General features: G+C 38.8%; 1 protein-coding gene across 2 annotated transcripts; it reads left to right on the top strand.

Moving 5' to 3' along the window:
* Nucleotides 1-425: 425 nt before the first annotated feature.
* Nucleotides 426-18,748, top strand: TSEN2 (tRNA splicing endonuclease subunit 2). 2 transcript variants are annotated; one of them, XM_060765961.2, is made up of 13 exons: nucleotides 427-571; nucleotides 4,807-4,882; nucleotides 4,982-5,201; nucleotides 7,858-7,939; nucleotides 8,300-8,336; nucleotides 10,843-11,335; nucleotides 11,917-11,994; nucleotides 12,563-12,613; nucleotides 14,276-14,414; nucleotides 15,926-15,962; nucleotides 16,993-17,104; nucleotides 17,583-17,672; nucleotides 18,594-18,748. In XM_060765961.2, exons 3-13 carry the CDS (start codon nucleotides 5,013-5,015, stop codon nucleotides 18,651-18,653), a joined length of 1,368 nt encoding a protein of 455 aa, XP_060621944.2. In that variant the 5' UTR covers nucleotides 427-571; nucleotides 4,807-4,882; nucleotides 4,982-5,012; the 3' UTR covers nucleotides 18,654-18,748. The 2 variants fall into 2 exon arrangements, with proteins under 2 accessions (XP_067319675.1, XP_060621944.2); XM_067463574.1 differs by lacking the exon at nucleotides 18,594-18,748 and having other exon boundaries at nucleotides 426-571; nucleotides 17,583-18,581.
* The last annotated feature ends 626 nt before the right edge of the window (nucleotides 18,749-19,374 follow it).

Genomic DNA, 19,374 nt, shown 5'->3' with positions numbered 1-19,374 from the left:
TCCTTTGTTCTGTTTATATATTTCAACTATGTTTACGCCCCACTTGGAGCCATGAGAGACAGGTAACAAATGAAACTTATTATCATTATTATTAATAGTAGCAGTAGCCTTGTAAAACTACAACTCCCAGAATCCCAAAGCATTGAGCCATGGAAGTTAAAGTGGTATCAAAGTGCATCTACAGAATAGATGCAGCCTTCCTCCCGGATAAATGCAAGACCACAAATCGCTTTGCACTAGCAGGGGTTTCCAACCAGGTTCTTGGGACTTCAACTCCCAGAAGCCCCAGTTTGACTGGCTAACTCTCAGGAATTCTGGGAATTGGAGTCCAAAGGCTGACAACCACAGCGTTGACAAAGCACCTGCTATTTTTTACCCCGGAGACGGAGCATGCGCGGGAGGCAATGACGTCAGAGAGAGACCGACTCCATTCTGATCTGTTTAAGGAAACCAGAAGCGCTTCCTTCTTCCGTCGCCGCCGCGGAGCCGGGGCTGCCCTTCTTCCGGTTTCCCTCGCGGAGGGGAGGGGCAGGCGGGGGAGTCCGGCCTCGTTTCCGCTGCCTGGAGTGAGGTCAGTGCCAGAAGCAAGGGAGGCGGGAAGCCATTCGTGGGAAAAGGCCAGAGAGAGGGATGAAGCGCATCTGTACTGCAGAATGAGTGCAGTTTGATCCCACTTTAACTGCCCTGCCTCAGTGCTATGGGATCCTGGGATTGGTAGTTTAGTGAGGCACCATCTCTCTTTGGCAGAGGAGACTGAAGAGCTTGTGAAGCTACCACTCCCAGGATTCCATAGCATTGAATCAGTGTCAAACTGCGTTAATACTGCAGTGTAGATTCACCCTTGGGATGCTGTACTTGGGCGAAAAGGGCATCAGGAAGAGGGCAGGACTTCCCTGGTGTTTTGAGCTTTTGGGTTCTCTTTCACAGGGCAGGTGGAGTGTCCCTCTCACCTCAATATTTTGGGCTGGGATTTAAGCTTTTCTTCCTCCAGATTTTAGAATACCTGTATTTGCATAAAGGTGCACAATCTTGGAAATTGGACCCAATTCTAAACACAAAATTAATATTTCACATATAACTTATTCACATTCTCTGGAGGTAATTTTATGCACACTATTTGTTAATGATTTTGTCCATGAAACTAACTTTGCGCCCACTGAAAGGGAAGGTATCACTATCTCAGCCACTCGATGCATTTTGGAGTAATTCAAAAACATGAACGAATTCCAGTGCACATTGCAAATATTTATTTATTTATTTACTGCATTTGTTGACCGCCGTTCTCAGCCCTAGGGCGACTCACGGCGGTGTACAACATATAAAAAGACAATTTACAATGAAAGCAATATCATAAACAACAATAACAACATCACTATTAATAATACCATTACACTAAATCATTCGCGACGTCTCATCATAGAATCACAATCCAATCTCGTTATCCATATTCCGTTCCACTCATCATTGCCAATTTGCTGTAGCACTTAGTCAAACGCCTTCTCAAACAACCACGTCTTTAGGCTCTTGCGGAATGTCATAAGGGAGGGCGCCTGTCTGATGTCTACAGGGAGGGTGTTCCACAGCCGGGGGGCCACCACCGAGAAGTCTCTATCCCTCGTCCCCGCCAGGCATGCCTGTGAGGCAGGCGGGATCGAGAGAAGGGCCTCCCCAGACGATCTCAAGGTCCTCGTGGGCTCATAGGCCGAGATGCGGTCAGATAGGTATTTTGGGCCGGAACCGTTTAGGGCTTTGTAGGCCAACACCAGCACCTTGAATTGGGCCCGGTAGCAGATCGGCAGCCAGTGGAGCTGGGACAACAAGGGCGTTGTGTGCTCCCTGCGTCCTGCTCCTGTTAGTAACATGGCTGCCGCGCGCTGGACTAGCTGGAGCTTCCGGGCCGTCTTCAAGGGCAGCCCCACGTAGAGAGCGTTGCAGTAGTCAATATCTTATTTGTAGTGCAAAATAGGAGCCCCCAGTGGTGCAGGGGGTTAAAGCGCTGAGCTGCTGAACTTGCTGACCGAAAGATTGCAGGTGCGAATTCAGAGTGGTGTGAGCTCCCGCTGTTAGCCCCAGCTTCTGCCAACCTAGCAGTTCAAAAGCATGCAAATGTGAGTAAATCAATAGGTACTACTCTGCAGGAAGGTAACAGCGCTCCATGAAGTCATGCTGGCCACATGATCTTGGAGGTATCTACAGACAACATTGACTCTTCGACTTAGAAATAGAGATGAGCACCACACCCCAGAGCGGACATGACTGGACTTAATGTCAAGGGAAAACTTTTACCTTTAGCCTACTGCAAAATAACATAAAAGATAACAATATTTTAAAATGAACAATTTTAACCAACATCAGCTTACCAGCAGTTCAACTGAGCAGTTTGAAAACATGCAAATGTGAGTAGATCAATAGGTACTGCACTGCAGGAAGGTAACAGTGCTCCATGAAGTCATGCTGGCCACATGACCTTGGAGGTGTCTACGGACAACGCAGGCTCTTCGACTTAGAAATGGAGATGTGCACCATCCCCCAGAGTCGGACACAGCTGGATTTAATGTCAGGGGAAAACCATTACCTTTATCCTAGTGCAAAATAATGGGAAGTGTAGGCCTGCTATTGGCTGATGAGAAAGTCAAGTTAATAATAATAATAATAATAATAATAATATAATAGCTTTATTTTTATACCCTGTCTCCATCTTCCCGAAGGGACTCGGGGCGGCTTACAAAGGATCAAGCCCGAAAAAACTCAGATTAAAACACAGTGCAATAAAGTAAAATAAAAAAAATAAATTCAAAATATCAAAAATAAACACATCACAATAACACAACACAACATCATAAAAGCAATCCGTAGACTGAACAGTAAAAATACTAAACTCAGAGGGCTAAGAGTTTGTGCAATAGTTTCTGGATAGGGCTAAGGGAAAGTTCAAAATCCGCATGTCGTGGACTCCACTTTGTGGCCCCATTTCATAAGGTTGGCTCTGCATCTCATGGTGCCACAGCGCCACCACTAGGCTTAGGGTGACTCTAAGTCTAAAGTTTAGGGTGAGGGCTGGGTAAGTGACCTTGGAGGTGACCCTGCTCTAAGAGCTCATCCACACTTGACTTACTGCCGTTTGACAACACTTTAGCTGCTTTGTTCAATATTGTGGAATCTTAGAAGTTGGTGTTTTACAAGTCCTTTAGCCTCCTCTGCCAAAGGGAGCTATTGCCTCACCAAACTGCAAATCCCATTATTCCATAGCATTGAGCCATGCTAAAGTAGTGTCAAACTTCACTAATTTTATAGTGCGTAGATGCACCCTTTGCCAGAGCAATGTATTGCCTCACCAAACTATAAATCCCAGAATCGGCAGCCATGGTGGATAAAAAGGAAGCATTACTGTGAAAGGAGGGTCTATTTGCTGCAGAAGAGTCAGATTTGCCCTTGGAATCTGCTGAGGTTTGATTCTAGGGGCCCCTTGGGATTGCAAAATACTGTGGGTGCTCAAGTCCCATTGTATACAGCAGTGGTTTCCAACCTGTGGTCTGTGCACCACCAGTGTTCAGCAAGAACCAAAATATGGTCCACAGCCTCACCTTTACTACACTGCAAGGAGAGTGACTGGTCTCGCAAAACCCTCTTATAGTGCTGAGGTTTATTAAATATGGGTTTCTGAGGGCAAGAAGATGGCGACTACTGGATGGCATATGTTCTGTATCAGAAACTAGAGCTAATGTGGCCTATATAATGCAGTTTTCTGAATCAGCACCCCAAATAACCAAACTGAATCTAAAGTTGACCAAAAACTGATTCAGAACCCTTTTGGTACTAATATTGGAGAGTGGTCCTGGTCAAGTGGTCCCTGGTCAAATAAAGTTAGGAACTACTGGTATACAGTGATGCAGTAAAGTAATGTCCCTGATACAAAAGTTCAGGTTTGCTTTTATGAGGTTTTTTTAAAATATATATTTTGAAACTGAATGGTGAAATACGGAGGGCCAACTGTACTGTAGAGTCTGGTGGCACTTAGAAAAAATACACTTATTTGGACAAGCTCTTCTGGATGCCAGTCTGCTGCTCGAAAGAATTAGTCTTAGGTCCACAGAAGTTTGTGCCAAATAAAAGTTGCTAGTTTTTCGAAGTGCCACAGGACACTCGTTACTGTTTTTTTCTTCTTCTTTGTATTGTCCCTTTTAGGGAAAGCAAAAAGGAGAGTGAAAAATATAATTTTGGCCTCTTTTGCCCCAGATATAAAGGTACCAGGTTTCAAAAATAAAAGAAGAAATGAAACAAAACGTGAGCCAAGACATATATTTGCTCAGAAAGTGTTTTTCCAGTTATGTCTGTGTGCCACAAAAGAGTAGAATGAGGAGATTAAAAGTGTCAGTAGAAGTAATGAAGTATTTAAAATGTAGAGGCAATCTTAAACTAATCTAGGAACCTAATTATGAGACAATCAAGTCTTCAGATCTCCAAAAACTGAGCAAATTGAAGTAATTTCACAAAGGAAAAATTATATGCCAGAATTTAATCACAGTGGGATTTACTAACTTTTTTTTTGTCTTTATTAGTTTATCTCCCAAGAGCTAAGTAAAGGCAAATTCTTTCTCAAATGTTGCAATCTTTATATCACACAATTATTGCCTTCTTGAATAGATTATAAAATCAAAATCCATCTAAATTCATGCAGTAACTTCAGTATCGTAATTTCAGATGACAGGTTGGAATGCGGAGAAAGCTGTCATCCATAGTATGTGTTTAATGTATGTCTGTGTCACATCATCAATCTGAATTATTCTATATTTTTTTGTAAATCAGGGCATGAACATCAGATGGTGTCACCCTTCTGGTTATATTCCTTCAGAACCACTGGATCCAGCCAATTCAAGGAAAGGTATGTTGGTTTGAAGTAGACTATGGATCACACCTAAAAAGTTTCCATGTGTCAACTCTTTCATGTTTTTAAATATATATATTTCTTTCTGTTCTTTAGATACTTTTGCTAAAGAAGAACATAATACAAAATGGCAGAAGCAGTTTTTCATCCTCCAAAAAGGAAGAGAAGGGTTTATGAACCATATGATTCCCCATTCCCTATTTATTCTTGTGATGGAAGCAATTATGGGCGAGATTTTAAAATATGCCAAGCTGAAATTATAAATAATAATGTAATTGTGAAGAATCCAGAGGATATGGAACAACTGTATAGCAAGGTATTCCAGCCTTCTTGCACTATTTAATACTCAAAATCTCTCATATTTAGAAGACTTCTGCTCTTGCAGAGTGAGATATAAAACCTGTTTCTATTCTTTTCATGTTATTTCTGACTTCGATACCAAATTTGCTGTTACGTGATTCTCAGGAGTGTGTCTGCTTTGTTCACTGATGTAGCCCATTGGCAGAATGTTTAAGTTCCACCAGTGTACATATATTGAGATGATTGCTGAGTTTGTGCCTTATCTACTTTGCCAGATGCACAAAAGGGTTTCCCCAGAGCTGAGCTGTAGGTTTGTCCACTGTTCCTACTGGAGCCATTTCCAGGCTGGGTTTCATGGAACCCTAGAATTGCGCAAAAGCGTTGTAGGGATTCCCCCCCCCCCCCCCCCCAAAATTTTAATATATTCTAGAAAATCTTTTTTTTTAAGTCTGTGCCAAAGTATGAAGATCTTATTGAAACTCAGTGTACTTCTACTTTAAAAACAAAATTTGGAAGCTTTGCTATTGAATGACGTTTAGGTAGACTTGATAGGCTTATAACTCTAGCTTTTTACTAGAGCATTCGATCTCTGTTAATTTTAAATTTCTGTATGTATGTATTTTATCTTTTACAATTTAGCTGTAAATCGCCTAGAGCATTCTCGGATGAAGGGCGATTAATAAGTAATTAAAGATTATGATGATGATGATGATGATGATGATGATGATAACTGTCAGTAGCCAGAAAGGCTATCTGCTTATCAGGCTTTTCAGCTTATGCCACCTTGGGTTTACATAGTCCACTGTCGGACAAAAAGCCCAATTTCAAAACTGTTTTAAGTACAAAAATGAAACAATTTCATTCATCACTTTAGGTGTAAATCCAGTATTTTCTTGTGCCAAAAAAGAGGTTTATAATTATATAAAGCTGCTTTCAGTCTCCTTATGGAGAGAAAAAGCAGGATATAAATAAACATAATAATAGTGATGATGATGATAAGGCTCCGGCATAAACCAGTACAAGTGGCCCCAGTGGTAACCAGCACACTGGGTGCCATGACAAAAGATCTCAGCAGGCATTTGGAAACAATGAACATTGACAAAATCACGATCTGTCAGTTGCAAAAGGCCACCTTACTTGGATCTGCACGCATCATTTGAAAATACATCACATACTCCTAGACAATTGGGAAGTGTTTGACTTGTGATTTTGTGATATGAAATCCAGCATATATATCTCATTTGCTGTGACATACTGTGTTTTTGTGTCAGTAAAATAAATAAATAATAATAATAAATCACACAGTCTTAAACTCTTGGGAAGTGTTCATCCTGTGATTTTATGATACGAAATCCAGCATATGTATCTCATTTCCTGTGTCATACTGTGTTTTTATGTCTTTAGTTTGAAACCTACTACATTATCCAAAACAATCAGGCAATAGGAATAGATGAAAAAAAGGAAAAAACTTTGTGGCCTCACAGTGCTTAAGGATAGAATTAGGGTTCTTTTGGACAAAAATGTTCCATGACTGAAACAATTTGGGAAGCCCTGCCCTAGTGTAAGGATTCTCCTTCTTTCTTTTGTGCTGAATCTGCTGATACCCCCCACCACCCTGAAAGGGTGACCACAGCTATGTGCAGAAGCTTCCTGGCTGCTGTAGCTCACCTGTAGCAAGGAACATTTTAGAACAGTGGTTCCCAGGTGTTTTGGACTTCAAATCCCAGAAATCCCAGCCAGCTTACCAGCTGTTAGGAATTGTGGGAACTGAAGCCCAAAACACTTGGAGGACCAAAGGTTGGGAACTGCTGTTTTAGAAAGCGCAACTGCATATCTGCTTCTGCAGAGCCCACAGGAGTATATATAAGGGCATAAGCAAAATATGCCACCAACAACCCGAGGATTCCAAGGACTCTTCAATCAGTGTCACTACCCCTATACTTTCCTTAGGTATACCTGCTGTATTAATGTCTTGGTTCTGTATGTAAAAATGTGTAAGACTTGCATCATAACTTTAATCATATGTGTGAGTATTAGGAAGATGGGTGAAGACAATGTCTGGGGAAAATGTGGGTGGGTTGCTACTGGCAACAATGTTTATTTTATGTAACAAACATCCTACTAATATGCAAGATAAAATTAATAAATTAACTATAATTAAATAATTAAAATATATATTGGGAGGAAGGGTGCAAAATGGCTTTAAACTAATTTAGCCTCTTGTCAGTTTTTGAAAAACTACTAGTAGATCAGTCAAGTTTAGATTTATGAATCGTTGTTGTTTGCATTCAAATCATTTCAAACCTATGGTAATTCTAAGGATTTTTCTTGGCAAGATTTGTTCAAAAGAGGGTTGCCTTTGCCTTCCTTAGAGGCTGAGAGAGTGTGATTCACAAGTAGGTTTCATGAGCAAGCAGGGATTTGAACCCTGGTCTCCAACACTCCAACTTGTACACCATGATGGGTCCTGGATGTTTATACATACTCTACCAGCTTGCCTATTTCACAGAGGTTGCCAGGAAAGTGCAAGTGAGGGCTACAATGAGATTAAACCCTTGCCAATGGCAAGCATTTTGGATTCATTGGCTTATAAGTTTCAATGCATAACCATAGATCTAGATGATACTTTCAATATATTTTAGGCTCTTGATCATATTTATTTTTCCCCCTAGGGATTTTTTGGGAAAGGTATTCTTTCAAGAAGTCGACCAGAGTACAGTATTTCAGATCCTGTGTTGGTTGCTAAATGGCAAGGTAATCCTTCTGAAATGTATTTGAAGGCATCATCTTTGCAGAATTGAGCCTGTTTCAGTGGCCCAACTACTGTGTGCTATTTCTTTACTGGTCATTAAAATTTAATAGGATGGGAAGTAGTATTTATAGATGCAGTAATACAACAGTCCTGTTTTGTTTCCTCATTCCCAGAAAGGTGGTTAGAAAGATAAGGAAACAAATCTATTTTTCATATTTATTTCCAACGTTGTAATGCTACAGGTGCCTTAAGATGTCCACATTCTTTGAAGATTTATCCAAACCATTTTAAAAAAAATTCTGATGTTTTGAGCATGTATTCCATGTGCAAAAGCAGTAATTTCACTTTTTTATTTATTGCAGAGTTCAATTTTAATATGCCAGTAGTCTCATCAAAAAAGTAAGACATTTACTTTATTGGGGTTTGCACAGCAAGCATTTAGTTAATGGTATAAGCATTGATATTTTGAAAGATTTTTCCCATTCCAGAAAAAGCAAAGTGTTCATCTATTTTTCTGGTTGTTTATCAAATAATGTTTGCCTCTACTGCTACTGCCTTAGAAATACTTTTCTTAATTACCTTCTGATCTGTTAGGTCAACATGGTTTTACGAGGCTCACTTAGAGGTGCACTATTATATTTCTAGAATAATTAAGCAATATTAAATCGTGTCTGGCCTTTTCAGTAGTGGGCTCACAGTCATTGCTGCAATGAGTCAGGGAACTAAAGTCAAAAGCTAGAAACAGATCAAAGATAATTCAGTTGAAATAGGAAAGCACCTTAGTTTTACACTGTGTACACTTTTTCATACTAATAGATACTGAAAATTGCAACACTGATTAATACAAGACTCTAGAACAGGGATGGATAAGATAGATCCCTGCAGTTGTTGTAGAACTGCAACTCCCAGCATTCCAAAATATTCGCTCTACTGGCAATGGCTGATGGGAGTTGTAGTCTAGCAATACCAGGAGGCATATATACATACATATATACATGAAATATACATTCTCTAGTGTAAACTATGGTTAGTGAATAAAGCAGGATCAGAAATCACAGCACGATTCTGGGTTGTTTAACTAACTAGTTTAAGCAGACCTAGGTTCCCTGTATTTTGTTGTTTTGGGGAAACTGGTTAGTTCAAAATAAAAAGTAGAAAACTAAAAATTGAACTAGAGGAAAGAATTCACAAGAACGAGATTTATTGGAACTTGTTTGCATAACAGAAAATTGTAGATTTCTGTTTCAACTGAACCAAGCCTGAGCAAGGGACAGTTCACAGTCTAAAATTCTGAGATTACATGTAATCCCTGATTTTCCATATATGAATGTGAGAAGGTCACAGTATGACCCAGAACTCTGGTAATGTTTGGGCAGATTGGTAACTGAAGAAAATCCTATGAGAAACCATATACTACAGAAAATCATATGGGACATCTGGAGACACACAATGCATCATATATAACAATATATCATATATAACAATAGTATAATAATACTATTGTTATATTATACAATAATAATAATAATAATAATGTTACTCTTCCACCTATCTACCTATATAATGCTATGTTTCCGAAACTTACCATTTTGTAATTTCTATAGTATTCTTCCATTTGGTGGATATTAATAATAATACTATTATTATAATGTGATATACTATAAACATACTGTTATTATACTAATAATAATAATAATAATAATAATAATAATAAGTCAATGACAGATCCCAAGTGTAGACTCTGCAAGGAAGCAAATGAAACAACAGATCACATCCTCAGCTGCTGCAAGAAGATCGCGCAGACAAACTACAAGCAGAGGCATACATCATTGCTCAGATGATTCATTGGAACTTGTGCCACAAATACCATCTGCCTGTGACATAGAACAAGAAAAAGTTACAGAAAATGAACATGTCAAACTACTCTGAGACTTCTGAATTCAGACTGACAGAGTTTTGGAGCACAATACTCCTGACCTCACGATCATGTTTAAAAAAACAAGTATGGATTGTCGATGTTGCAATCCCAGGCAAAAGCAGGATTGAAGAGAAACAACTGGAAAAGCTGACACACTATGAGGATTTAAAGATCGAACTGCAAAGACTCTGGCACATGCCAGTCAAGGTGGTCCCAGTGGTGATCGGCACACTGGGTGCAGTGCCTAAAGACTTTGGCCTGCTCGTAAACACAATCAGCGCTGACAAGATTACCATCTGCCAGTTGCAGAACGCCATCCTACTAGGATCTTCACACATTATTCGCCAGTACATCACACAGTCCTAGACACTTGGGAAGTGTCCAACATGTGATCCAATACAACAACCAGCATAGTTATCCTGTTTGCTGTGGACTAATCTTGTTGTGTTTCAAATAATAATAATATTCCGAAGACAGGGCCTTCGCAGTGGTGGCCACGTGATTGTAGAACTCCCTCCCCGATGACATCAGAACAGCCCCTTCACTTTTAAACTTCAGGAAAAATCTTAACACCCGGATATTTAAGCAAGCCCTTGGGGGTTAATATGACCCATAAGTATAATGGAATCTGTATAAGAATGACAAAGCAATCAGTTTAATGTTTACAAAGCTCAGTTGGTGCTAGACCTTTGATATGTTTTAATCATTTGAAATATTGTTTATAATTGATTTGTATATGTTTTTACAGTTGTAATATTGTTTTTTATTATTGTTGATATTGTCAGAATCTGACATTGAGTTATTGTCATAGCTTGTAAGCCTCCCTGAGTCCCCTCGCCTCCCCCCCCCCCCCCCGGGAGGTGAGAAGGGTGGAGTATAATTACAGTAAATAAATAAAAATACATATATTTACACGAGATCTGCCTCCTAAAGAATGGGCAGAATCACAAAAACAGTGTTCACATTTTCTGCTTCTTCGCATCATAGGTACCAGCGTCATGTCGAATGGGCAAAAAGCCTTATGCAGGAGCAAGGACTAGATGATTGCACAATTAATGCAATCCTTCTGGATTTCACCAAACCCCTTAATCTGAGAGAGGAAACTGAGCAGAGTTGTGAATTTCAAAATGAGGGGACCCTCAAAATGGAGGCGGATGGCAATGAACCAGAAGACTTCGTGACTTCTTCAGAAACCAGTGGGGAGAAAGAACATGGCTTGGAAAGTGACCCCCACTATGATCCACTAGTCAACAGCAACCCTTACAAATCAGATATAACAAACTTAAAAAGTGTGGCCAGGACTCATTTGGCAGAACAACATTCATCGAGTGCACATTACCAGTCTCAGCACGACAGCTGTAATGAAGAGAACTCCCATATTTGGCTCAATAAAGATTATGATCATGAATATGTATTAATACAAGAAGAGGAATCAAATGTGTATCCAACTGAAGCAGCAACTGGAAATGAGAAATCACACGTAAGAGCACAACCTGGTTATTCTTCTTTTGGATGCATGTCCTGTTCAAAAAATGTGTAAACTTTCTTGTGAAAAAAGATTAGAGCAAGCCATTTGTGGACCTGGGTCTTACATAAGTATAATTTATCATCTTGACTGAAAGTCGCTGAAACCACTCATCATAGGAAAAATCATACCTCATCTATGCAATAATGACAGGCTAATTTAATAGAGGTTTCTCATGGATTGTTGAAGTTCAATCCTTGATTTTATGAACAATAGGTTGTCTGGACAATCAATTGTGACATCTACACAGCCAAATTTGTGGTGTCCAGAAATGTAACCCAAATCTGTTGTAACATCACACATCAAACATCAAACTTACTCTGACATCAGAACAGGTCAACCAATACCATTAAGAAAAGATCTGCCAGGCAGAAAATATTTCAAGAGCAAAAAGGCAAGAGAATTAAACATATACTTTTGTGTAAGAAATTCAGTCTACTATGCCAGTCTTTACTTAGTCTTTAGCTAGTTTTAACTAAATGACATAAATGTCTTTATTGCTTTCTCATAACTTTGTTTTTACTACTTTCTTCTAGTTAAACAAAAAAGAAAAGTTGGTCTGCAGAAGAAATCCATTTAAGATTTTTGAATATTTGCAACTTAGTCTAGAGGAGGTAAGTCTATTGGAGGTATGTTGTTGAATTTGATAATCTTGGGATGTGAATATTAAGCACTGTGAATACTTTAACTGTATTGCTATCAGTGCAATTTTTGGAAGCAAGTAATAGCAATTAACTCTACATTAGAATATCATATACAGTATTTTCCATCTCAGCAATCCTCTGTGTCTTAACTGGAACAACATCACTTGTTCACTTGAAGAAAATTCCTTGTTGATTTTTCAACAAATGCTGTGACTTTTACAGATCCTTTCTAAAGTGAAGAAGTTGACTTCTCTAGTTGATCCAATGCTTTAGAAATTTGTTTGTTTGTTTATTTAAATATTTAATATTTATTGTATTTACAAAAATAAGGAGCTGCAGTCTGCTTTTATTCTTCAATGAGAAGCATGTATGTTTCGGTATAACTGTCTTCAGACAATATGCTGCTTTTGGTTGATTTTTCCTTCTCTCTTTTTGCTGTATAGAACACATCCATCCCAGTACTCTATGATAAATATAACATGCATAAATAGAATAAAATAAATATAATATAACATTTTTTACTGTTTGTTTATTGTAGGCTTTTTTCTTAGTCTATGCACTGGGATGTTTAAGTATCCATTACAATGAGGTAAGTCGATGCTTATTATCACGTGCAGCTAAACTGTGCATGAATAAACTGTTGTATTGTCAAAGGCTTTTATTGCTGGAATCACTGGGTTGCTGTGAGTTTTTCAGGCTGTATTGCCATGTTCCAGAAGCATTCTCTCCTGATGTTTCGGCAACATTATGGCAGGCATCCTCAGAGGTTGTGAGCTCTGTTGGAAACTAGGCATGTGAGGTTTATATATCTGTGGAATGTCCAGGGTGGGAGAAACACCTCCCAATAGAGGATTCCCCCAGGTAGGAAGTAGCTAGGCTTTGAAACTGCAAGGCCATTCAGTGCAAATCAAAGTGGCCAATTGCAACATTCACACTTGCCTCAAACAGACAAGAGTTATTTCTCCCACCCTGGACATTATTCCACAGATATATAAACCTCACTTGCCTAGTTTCCAACAGACCTCACAACCTCTGAGGATGTCTGCCATAGATGTGGGCAAAACGTCAGGAGAGAATGCTTCTAGAACATGGCCATACAGCCCGGAAACCTCACAGCAACCCAATAAACTGTTGGTTTGGGTATTACTTTTTAGTACACAGGAATGGACGTTGTTGCCTAAGTATAGTTGCTAGTCCCAACTGGAGCAATGGGGCTTATATAAGAATTGACTTACTGTTCAATGGCTGATTTGGCAAGTTGACACTGGTTATTTTTTAAGCGGTGAACAACATTTCTATCGCTAGTAATCTTGCTTTTTCATAACTGGGTAATATTTGATTGCAATCCCTCACAAGTTATATGTGCCTGTTGAATTCAGAAAAATGGGATTAGACAAAATGGAACTTAAGTAGCTATACCAGCACACTTGCAGAAATGACAGAAAAACCTGTGGATGGTTATACTTAAATTTCAGTGAAATTAATTCCATTCTGTTAAATCCAATGCTACTGAATTCTCCACCACACAGTGACAATTCAGTTTATCCCTAAATCGTTTTTGTGCAAGTTTGAGTGATAGCAAAACTGGTGAGAAGGGCTTTTAAAAGCCTACAGTACATTGCTCATTGTTTACCATTGATCTTTATAGACAAGGCTCCCTAGACCAGGGGTCCACAAACTTTTTAAACAGAGGGCCAGTTCACAGTCCCTCAAACTGTTGGAGGGCCGGATTATAATTTGAAAAAAAAATACATGAATGAATTCCTATGCACATTACACATATCTTATTTGCAGTGCAAAAAAACACCACACTTAAAAACAATACAATAATTAAAATGAAGAACAATTTTAGCAAATATAAACTCATTAGTATTTCAATGGGAAGTGTGGGCCTGCTTTTGGTTGATGAGATAGGATTGTTATTGTTGTTGTTGTGTGCTTTCAAGTCATTTCAGACTTAGGTTGACCCTGAGCAAGGGCCGGGTAAATGACCTTGGAGGGCCGCATCCGGCCCCCGGGCCTTAGTTTGAGGACCCCTGCCCTAGACCTTTGCAGATCATAGGATGCTACTGGTGTTCTCTTTTACATAGCAAACTCATGTCTGCTTCCATTTGGCCAATGTATTTTCATGGCATTAATTGACTGACATAAAAGAGGAGCTTTGGATTGACCAAGACTGCTGACAACAGTCAGCAACTGTTTGCTGTATTCATGTGTTGTGCTTATATAGAATCAACTGCTTTTGTTCTAGGTTCCTTTATCTATTGTGAAGCTATGGGAAGTTTTCAGTGATGCACAACCCAACTTTAAGGCTACATATATGGCATACCACTATTTTCGGAGTAAAGGGTGGGTGCCAAAAGTTGGGCTGAAATATGGAACTGACCTCTGTAAGTAATCTTCTTTTCCTATTTGCATCTATCAGTGTTTACTGTGCAATAGGAAGCAGTTCGTGTAATGCGGGTCCTTTGTGTTCAGGGAAAGGGGGAGCATGGGTTTTGGTGACTCCTTCCACAAGATATTTTAAGTTATTGTTGTTGTTATTGTTATTATTATTGGGCCCCTTGGTGGTGCAGTGGGTTAAACCACTGAGCTGCTGAACTTGCGGACCGAAAGGTTGGCGGTTTGAATTCGGGGAACGGGGTGAGCTCCCACTACTAGCTCCAACTTCTGCCAACTTAGCAGTTCGAAAACATGCAAATGTGAGTAGATCAATAGGTACCCCATCTGCAGGAAGGTGACATGCTGGCCACATGACCTTGGAGGCATCTACAGACAACTCTGGCTCTTTGGCTTAGAAATGGAGATCAGCACCACCTGCCAGAGTGGGACATGACTAGACTTAATGTCAGGGGAAACCTTTACCTTTATTTATTGTAATTATATTTATTTATGCACCACGTTTTCTCTCTACAAAAGAGGCTTACAGTGAAACCAATGCAAATGCAATTTAAAACCTAAAACTATTCAGTACAAACATTAAAATGGTATTAGATATTAATGGTATTAAAAATAAACAGTTTAAATGCTTAAAATTGATTAAAAACAGATTCAGAGCTAAAACCACAGCACTCTCTAGATCTGTTCACTTGATCTCTATTTTTTCAAAGTGTCTTCATACAATACAATTTTGTTTTGTTTTCAGGTTTGTTGTGCATTCAGTTGAGTTTCACTTATGTGACCATTAGGTATTGAGGGCTTATCTCGGCCCTCCCATTCCTTGCTGACTAGTTTAAATAATTGATGTTCACGCTACTGTAACTTCTAAAAATGTTTTATTTATGGGCTGCTGTCATCAGTGTGGATGCAAAGCTTTCTACCATGGACAGAAAGAGCCTGGGAAGCTATTGGCAGTGTTCATTATTTATATTATGGGACACTTTGCAAACACAGTGTGCTTTTTATAAATCCCTGTTATGTTCACTTGTCCTTGTTCTCCCTGAAGATGTTAGAGAGCATTTTGGATGAATGAGTGAAACTGTCTACTTCTCAGTTGCTTCTATGTCTAAATCCTAATTGGGAGATAATAAGCAGAGCTTTCGCTTATCACCTCTTTTATTAAGGGAGCAGATCTAACAAGATGGTAGTTAAGCTGAAGATGAAACTTAACTATTAAAACAAGTCCCCCTCCCCTGCATTCAGCATTAATAAAATAGCTGGACATTTCTCTGCTGTTCACCATCCCACCCCTCCACCAACCAGAAGTGGCTGAATTTGGAAGTGGGATAAATCTCAACGCACAGTTATAATTAATTCCAACTGGCAACAACCAAAAAAGTGAGCTACGCTGGTGTAAGTTCAATGTACACCATTATGATTCACCAAGAGGTTGCCAACTGTTATTTCACATTTTAAAATTACATTTTAGTAAAGTACTTGTTTGTTTTCTTTCCCATTACAGTGTTGTATCGAAAGGGTCCTCCGTTTTATCATGCCAGGTATAGCATTCAATATTTAGATATATTACTTTTTATTAATATTTATTTATTTATTTCATGTCAAAAGCATTGCATAAATAAGTATAAAACTGATAAAACAGAGAGAGCACAAGCGACTAAATAATTTTAGACCAAAAACAGGCAACAGCGACCTCATTGTCTGTAGCTTTAAACAATTCTTCTGTTCGTGAGGCAGGGCATTGTGGAAAAGCATACAGATGCTAAGTTATTTATTCTGCTCCACAGTCATACAAGGTGAAGGTTTCTTCTTGGTAGTGCCATTTAGCTAGGTTGTCCATTGATCTGCCAACTCCACTCTGAGTCTGTTCGGGGACTTCCAAGTTGGCCATTCTTCCTTTGTCCCTGGAGGCAGACCCTCGTGGGGACCATCCAACTGGGATTTCCTGGTTTAGCTGCCCAGAGGGATATTCTTGCTAATACTGGGAGAACATTATGAAGAGTGGTGGTTCTTATGAAGCTTTCCCTTGATTTGAGTGTATTGGAAGGAGGCTGATAGCTATGCAGTGGGTGGCTTTCACAGTTTTTAACCTTATTTCTCTCACAGTTAGCATGAATATTATTTTCAACATATACCATTCATTCTATTCGGCAACATGAAATTTTGTTTCAAAAGACATATTATTATTTTGAGAAGGTGTACAGAAATGACATTGTAATAAATATGCTTACGACTAAACAAGTATATTTTTCTATATGAGCTCACTGGAATTATTTAGATCTCACAGAGATTGATACTGGATGAACAGTTCATCTTCAGATCTCTCCTAGTATACCTGCTCTGATACATCATACTTAACTCATTAACCTACAGGTTGTGTTAACTATATGACTGTATATATTAGCTGGTCTCAATTACACAGAGATTTGCTTAAAGGGAAGTTTCAAGGCTATGGAAAATGCACTCGCTGCACTTTTGGTCAGTAGTTTTTATCCTCTCTGTTGGCCAAATCTGTCTTAAATTGTTTTTATAAACCTTGAATTAAAATGGTTGTGTTCATTTGTTTTCCAGTTACTCTGTGATTGTTGAATTAGTTAATGGTGACTTTGAAGGGCCGTTGCGCAGGCCTTTCAGCTGGAAGTCTTTGGCTGGGTTGAACAGAACTACAGCAAATGTTTCCAAGGTAATTAATAAAAAGCATGTTAGTTTTACAAGGTTTTTGGCCTTCTCTGCCAAATAATACTTGTGCCTCACCAAGCTGCAACACCTATAATTCCATGGCATTGAGCTATGGCACTTAAAGTGGTGTGAAACTGCATTCATTCTATAGTGTAGATGCAGCCTTTGTCACTAGCCTCCACAATATTTAATTTATGAACTTTTCAGAGGGATTCGTGGCTATTTAGACATTTCAGGAGTAGCTGGTGAGGCAAGCTTATCTGCTAAAAATAATTCATCTACACAGAAGATGAGGAGAAACTGGATTTGTGAAAAGAAGGTTCACAGCCAGAACATTTGTTAAGTGAACTATGCCTGTAGAGGTAAAATGCAAATCCTATACCTCGTAATTTGATTATGTTTATTAAGTCATCCACTTACAAGAAAATGGTAATAAAATGTATTTTATTTTGTTGCTAATAACATACATTCTTTACCATCAGGAACTCTTGTTCTGCTATTTGATCAAGCCATCTGATATGACTGAAAAAGAAATGTTATCCCCTGAATGCCTCAAAAGAATTAAAGTTCAGGTATGCAAGCCATCCCTGGATTTCTTGTCTGAAGTCAGTGATTGCCTCAAGGCATCCAAATCCAGAGATAATACTGTTTGAACTTTCCCCACCTCAATAAACCTAGATGCCACCTGGAGGCATCCTGAATGGCTGTCTGGTTTGAAAAAAAGGATGTTGCTGAGCAAAATATCTTTTTTCCTAACTTAGCAGTTAGTTGTGAGTATTCAGTTTTCTAAACCTAATTCACATTATTTCCTTGATCTACGTGGATTCTTCCTTGAAACTGCAGAAGTGTTGTGGGATTATGATATCAAAGTACTTCAGTAACAAGTGAATTGGTCTTGAAACGGCACTGCGAAAAAGAAGTTCTTTATGGTTAAAAATCTGTAATGTTATTGTTCTAAAAGTATTTCATTTCATACTTCCAAATATCCTTCTGGCAGTATTATTTTGAATTACAGGTTAGTATGCCATGCAGCAAACCTTTTGCAATGCTTTTCAAAGTACAGAAGTGTGCTCTTCAAAGACAGAAAGACTAAGAGTTGCACTGCTTATGACTTGAGCAGAATTAAAATAACTGAGAACTCACTCATTGCAAAGCATTCATCAGATGTTGAATTGACAAACTAGAACAACAAACAGACCCCAAAGTTATTTTTACAGGATGTTTGAATGAAAGGAAGGATAGAAAGATGGGAATGTGGGAGACAGAAAAAAGGTGGGAAGTCATAAAACCTGAAAGCCCAGTTAGGACATAGTGGGGATTGGGGAATGCTTCTGTGGCAGGGATCTGTATTTATCAATTGTTGCCTTTATTATAAAAGTAATCTGCAAGGCATATCTTCACTACAGGAAAAGTAGTATCATGTAAACTGGAAATGTAAAAAAATCCATTTGTTGGTACAGTTTTAGATTTTAATTATCAGTTTTCCTTTCTAGGAATTGATCCTAAATCGTTGGGTCTCATCTTCTGAACGCAGTGAACAAGAGGAGCTATGATGAAATGGACAGCAAACCGTTTTCTTGTAGAGCTGTCAGAGCATGGTGCCTTTTTTTATAAACTGTACTATAATATTAAACATTTTTTAAAAAAACCTGGATTCTATAATGCTGTTTTTGTCCTTCCCAGAATCCCCATCATTAATTTTTTGTTCTCATCCCACCACGTATTAGCATTTTCTTGAACTTTATGGCATAGCTGCCTCATTCAGATAATCGTTCCTCCGTAATTACAGTTGTTCCTACACTGTAGCTCCAGTTTTAAAAGTCCAAAGCATAAAATGGCTTATTTCTGCTTTGGAACCATAAAAATGTTTCAAGTATGCAGGGATCTGGCTTCCAGAATCCTTGTAAATAAACCCTACTGAGCCCCCCAGGGCTTGTTTCACAGTAAATGGGCATAAGGATTGTGGCCCTGGGGAATGAAAATCAAAGTGGAACACTTTGGATATTCCTACTATCCGCCTCTGTCAATCAAGATTCAATTTATTAAATATACTTGACTATCCCATATGGCCAGTCAGATAATGCTTGGGAATCCTGAGTTTGTTGAAAGGGTTATTATGTCTTAAATGGAGTTCCACAAAAGCACATCCTGTCAAAATTAGTAGGGAAAGCCAGAAGAGAAATAATAATAGCTTTCACACATGTGCACTTCCATTAGCAGCATCTTCTGTTGAATGGCAGTCTCATCACTCATAGAAGGGCTACGTTGAGTTAG

The sequence above is a fragment of the Anolis sagrei genome, chromosome 2 (genome assembly GCF_037176765.1).
Source record: "Anolis sagrei isolate rAnoSag1 chromosome 2, rAnoSag1.mat, whole genome shotgun sequence".
NCBI classification, from domain to species: Eukaryota; Metazoa; Chordata; class Lepidosauria; order Squamata; family Dactyloidae; genus Anolis; species Anolis sagrei.
This window is presented reverse-complemented; position numbering and strand designations above follow the sequence as displayed.